Source organism: Lactuca virosa, chromosome 9 (assembly GCF_052849685.1).
Source record: "Lactuca virosa cultivar CGN04683 chromosome 9, Lactuca_virosa_CGN04683_v6, whole genome shotgun sequence".
NCBI lineage: Eukaryota > Viridiplantae > Streptophyta > Magnoliopsida > Asterales > Asteraceae > Lactuca > Lactuca virosa.
In genome coordinates, this window is record NC_136434.1 from 12434334 (window position 1) to 12438908 (window position 4575).

The 4575-nt window shown below is 38.7% G+C and overlaps 1 protein-coding gene across 1 annotated transcript; it reads left to right on the forward strand.

The window, feature by feature from the left end:
- Nucleotides 1–3128: 3128 nt before the first annotated feature.
- On the forward strand, nucleotides 3129–4322 carry LOC145138943 (uncharacterized). The gene has a single exon (XM_079072934.1). The coding sequence runs from the start codon at nucleotides 3129–3131 to the stop codon at nucleotides 4320–4322; it is 1194 nt and encodes a 397-aa protein (XP_078929060.1).
- Nucleotides 4323–4575: the final 253 nt, after the last annotated feature.

Consider the following 4575-nt stretch of genomic DNA (forward strand, 5'->3'; position numbering starts at 1 on the left):
GACAAACATAGTGTGCATACTTGGTGTATTGCATGACTATTGTTTGGATAAACATAGTGTGCATGCTTAGAGCATGGCATGACTAGTGTTTTGATTCAAGTATAAAGTTGATTAGTTGAAACATTATACAATGAATAATGTGTAATCAATATGGTGATAAATAAAAGGTGTTCTATTTATATTCATAAGTTCTGAGACCATATTGGATTCGATTATTCTTGTGTTTCACTTTGCATGTTTTGACTTCCAGAATAACTAGGTCATTCTTCCCGAATGACTAAGTTATTCAAACCATCCACAGTCGGTCATATGTTGGAAATAGATATGAATCAAGACTATCATGAACATGGCTTGTAGATGTCTAAGATGTTGGACATAGCAAGAGTTGCTACAACACTCATGAGTGCTCATAAGTTCTGAGTATTGGATTCAACCCACGCTCATTTGAATCACTTCATGGATTTTATCACGAGTGATCATGAGACGATAATATCTTATATTCTTCAAACCTAGAGATATGAGTTGTTGACTATGAGTTAGTCATACATTGATTGCACGAAAACGCATTGGTAACTCGATGTTATAAAACGTGCCTTTGTGTATGATTCAACAAGTAGTAGAACAAGCATATGAGTCGAAGTTTATCCATTCATTTTACCCTTAAAGGGATAAAAGCGATATATGTGGGCCCCTCGATGATTTAGTGATGACATCCCGAAGTGCTTGGCCAAGCCTGGACTGATTTGATTTGTTCAATTAGTCGGTCGTCATAAATCGGAAATCAGGAAAAACAAATGGACATAGAGAATGATTATAATCCATGTCTCAGTCCATATGATATCTAGAATGGAGGAATATATGATCCCTTATCTAATAGACAAGTCATTTGACTAAGTCAGACTTCGGCAGCGGCTTTAAGAGCTACGATTGCTAATCGGGATATGCAATAATATTTTTAGACTTATCCAAGTAGGAGACTGTTGGATTAGATGTCTAAGATCACAACTATTATTGGTATGTACTCGACCCGAGAGTAGCATGGTCCATTTGGGTTGCACTTCACCGAAACAATTTATATGGATAGTCTTTTGAGAATAGTATGTTTATGATTTATATAAATATATTATAAGTTCTAATATATTAATATGGAATCATATTATTTAATTAGTATTGATCAAGAATTAATTTAGAATTAATTTAGTGATCAAAAGGAACTAATTAAATATGGACTCTTATATATAGTATGGGCCAAGTTCATTTAGGTTGGGCTAAGCTTGCATGGATAGTCCATGGAGTTTTTAACCAACAGATCCTATAGAAATGAAAGGTCATGGGTATTAGGGTTTACATGGATGAAACCCTAATCCTCCATACTATATAAAGAGATCTTTGGCACATGAAATGGCACTAGTGTATGAGTATACAAGAGTGGGCCGATTTCGAGTGTGCATTCTATTCTCTCAAGATTTCCAAGGTGTTTTTGGTGATTTGTGATTCCACTTGAGGCTTCCACACTATTGGGGCTAGGCTCTTAAAGTTCAAGACTTCAAGCCACATCAAAAGGTATGTTATCTTACTAGTTTCTTGTAGTATAGTTGCTTTATATTATGCTAGTTAGGATGAAACCTTGGAATATTGAATATTTGCATGTATAATAGAGAAAACATAGATCCAAGGTTTATAGGGTTGCATGTACACCATAGGAGTGTTAAAATGCTCAAAAACCTTCAATACCTGCCACTGCCACATTTGAAATGAAGGGGCACATTCTTACTGCACTAAAGGAGATTCCGTTCACCGGAAAGGATTACGAAGATGCTTACAAGCATCTGGATGAAGTCAACGACATCACCGACTACTTTAACATTCCTAATGTTCCAAGAGAAACAGCATTGTTGAGGATGCTCCCTGTCAAAAAGGCCATTACAAATTTTGAACAACAAATGGGGGAGTCGTTGTATGCAGCATGGGAACGCTATAAGGGTCTACTTAGGAATTGCCACCAAAATAACCTCAATGTGCAACAAGAAGTGTCGATCTTTTATGACGGGGTAAACGTCACCACTAGACAACTCCTTGACTCTCAAGGCCCCTTAACTAAGAAAAATCTGCCAGAAATTAAGGAGCTCATTGAAGAATTCTCTAAGCACTCTAGAGAGTACCATAATCCGAGGAATGATGTAACAAGGGGATCTACTAATGCTGCCTCGGAAGATATGTCGACAATATTGGAAATGTTGCAAAACATAGATAGGAGAATGACTAAGATGGACCAAACAATCCGTGCTATTCGGGTTGGGTGTGAAAACTGTAACGGGCCACATTTGAATAGAGATTGTGACCTAGATGAGAATGGAAACCGAAAGGTTCAAGCTTTCTACTCGAGGTGTGATCGATTTGATGAAGACTGGAGAAAGCCTAAGAAAAAGTGGTTACCCTATGATGAGTATAAAAAGGCCAAGAAAGAAAAGTTTGACCAAAAAGGGAGAGGCTTTTATCAAAGAGAGGAACCGCCAGTTGAAAAGAAATCTGATTTTGAGACAATGCTTACCCGATTTGCAGTCGCATCTGGAAAAGGGCACGAGGGAACTGAAGCAACAATTAAAGAACAACAAATAATGATGAAAGATCAACAAGTAATGATGAAGGAACAATAAGAGATGATGAAAAACCAGCAAGCACTATTTAGAAATCAACAAGCTTCAATCCTCAACATAGAACAACAACTCGGGCAACTAGCTAAGCAATTCAATGAAAGACCTACGGGTGGACTTCCAGGGAACACCGAACAAAACCCAAGAGGAGCTCACATCCAATCCATTACTACTAGAAGTGGGAAAATTATTACTCATTTAACGCCCATAGACAGAAACAACCCGGATGTGGAGAAGGAAGTTCAAGAAGAAAGTCAAGGACAAGGACCTGAACAGTCACCACGACGTGGTACAAATGCCTCGACGTGGCAAGAGCCTGAAAAGAAAATTGTTGAACCTGTAAAGCCATACCGTCCACCATTTGCAGTCCCAAGTAGAGCAATTCAAGTGAAGCATGTTGAAGATTATTAGAGGTTCTTAGATCACATAGAGTCTCTTGAAATAAATATTCCTTTCGTTGAGGCTTTAGCCGAAATGCCAAAATATGCCAAGTTTATCAAGGACCTTTTAACAAACCGCAAGAAAATGGAAGGATTATCAAAAGTTGTATTGAATGAAACTTGCTCCGTTGCAATGCTAAACATGTTACCAAAGAAGATGGGGGATCTAGGAAGCATAACCTTACCATGCCAATTCGGGAATCTAGCAACTAGTCATGCTCTAGTCAACTCGGGAGCTAGTGTTAATTTGATGCCCTATTCGTTTTTCAAGAAGATTGATCTCCCCGAACCAAGACCGGTCCGCATGGTCATACATTTAGCCAATAAGAGCATGACCTTTCCAAGGGGTATATGTGAAGACTTGCTTGTAAAAGTTGATAAGTTTGTTTTTCCCGTGGATTTCATCGTATTAGATATGGAAGAAGACGGACAAGTCCCAATCATCCTGGGAAGGCCTTTCTTGAGCACCGCCCGAGCCTTAGTTGATATTAGAGAATCCAAACTCACTTTCCGAGTAGGAGAAGAAGCGGTCACTTTTGGATTTAATAGGGCAATCCAACATTCAAAAATAAGTAACGATACAGCTTTTTATGTCGATGTGCTTGATGAACTACTTGAAAAAGAACTAGGAGGTTGGAAAGAAAAAGAAACCGAGGGATTTATGGTGCTTGAAGAGGGTAATTTTGATGTTGAACTTGATTTACAAGAATTGGAGAAGCTATTGGAAGAAAGTGATTACAATGAAGTCTTGAAAGAGGCAGAAGAGGCAACACGACGTGGTGATATCAACACATCGTGGTCAACATTTTTTTCGCGATCTGACATTAAAAGTTGCGATACCACGACGTGGCAGGAAGCCCACGTCGTGATGACTGATGAAAAACCAAAAGTTAAGCTTAAAGCCTTACACGAGCACCTGGAGTATGCATTCTTGGAAGAAGGGCAACAAAAACCAGTAATTATAGCATCCGATCTAGCAAAAAATGAAAAAGAAAGCCTCGTGGAAGTACTAAAGAAAAGACAATGTGCCATAGCATGGAAGATAACCGACATCAAGGGGATTAGTCCAGCCTATTGTTCTCATAAGATCAACCTAGAAGAAGTAATTAAGCCTATAGTACAACGCCAAAGAAGACTTAACCTAAATATGCAAGAAGTAGTTAAAAAGGAGGTGGTTAAACTTTTAGATGTCGGATCATTTACTCAATCTCCGATAGCCCATGGGTAAATCCGGTACACATGGTACCAAAGAAGGGAGGAATGATGGTGGTTACCAATGAAGATAACAAGTTAATCCCAACAAGAACAGTAACCGGGTGGCGCGTTTGCATCGACTATCGAAAGCTTAATGATGCTACTTGCAAGGATCACTTTCCGCTACCATTTATCGATCAAATGCTTGAAAGACTATCCGGTCATCTCTACTATTGTTTCCTTGATGGTTTCTCGGGGTACTTCCGAATTCCAATTGACCCACAAGA

Bases quoted from the DNA above. Each gene is read 5' to 3' on its own strand.
- LOC145138943 (XM_079072934.1), top strand. From the start codon at position 3,129: ATGCCAAAATATGCCAAGTTTATCAAGGACCTTTTAACAAACCGCAAG.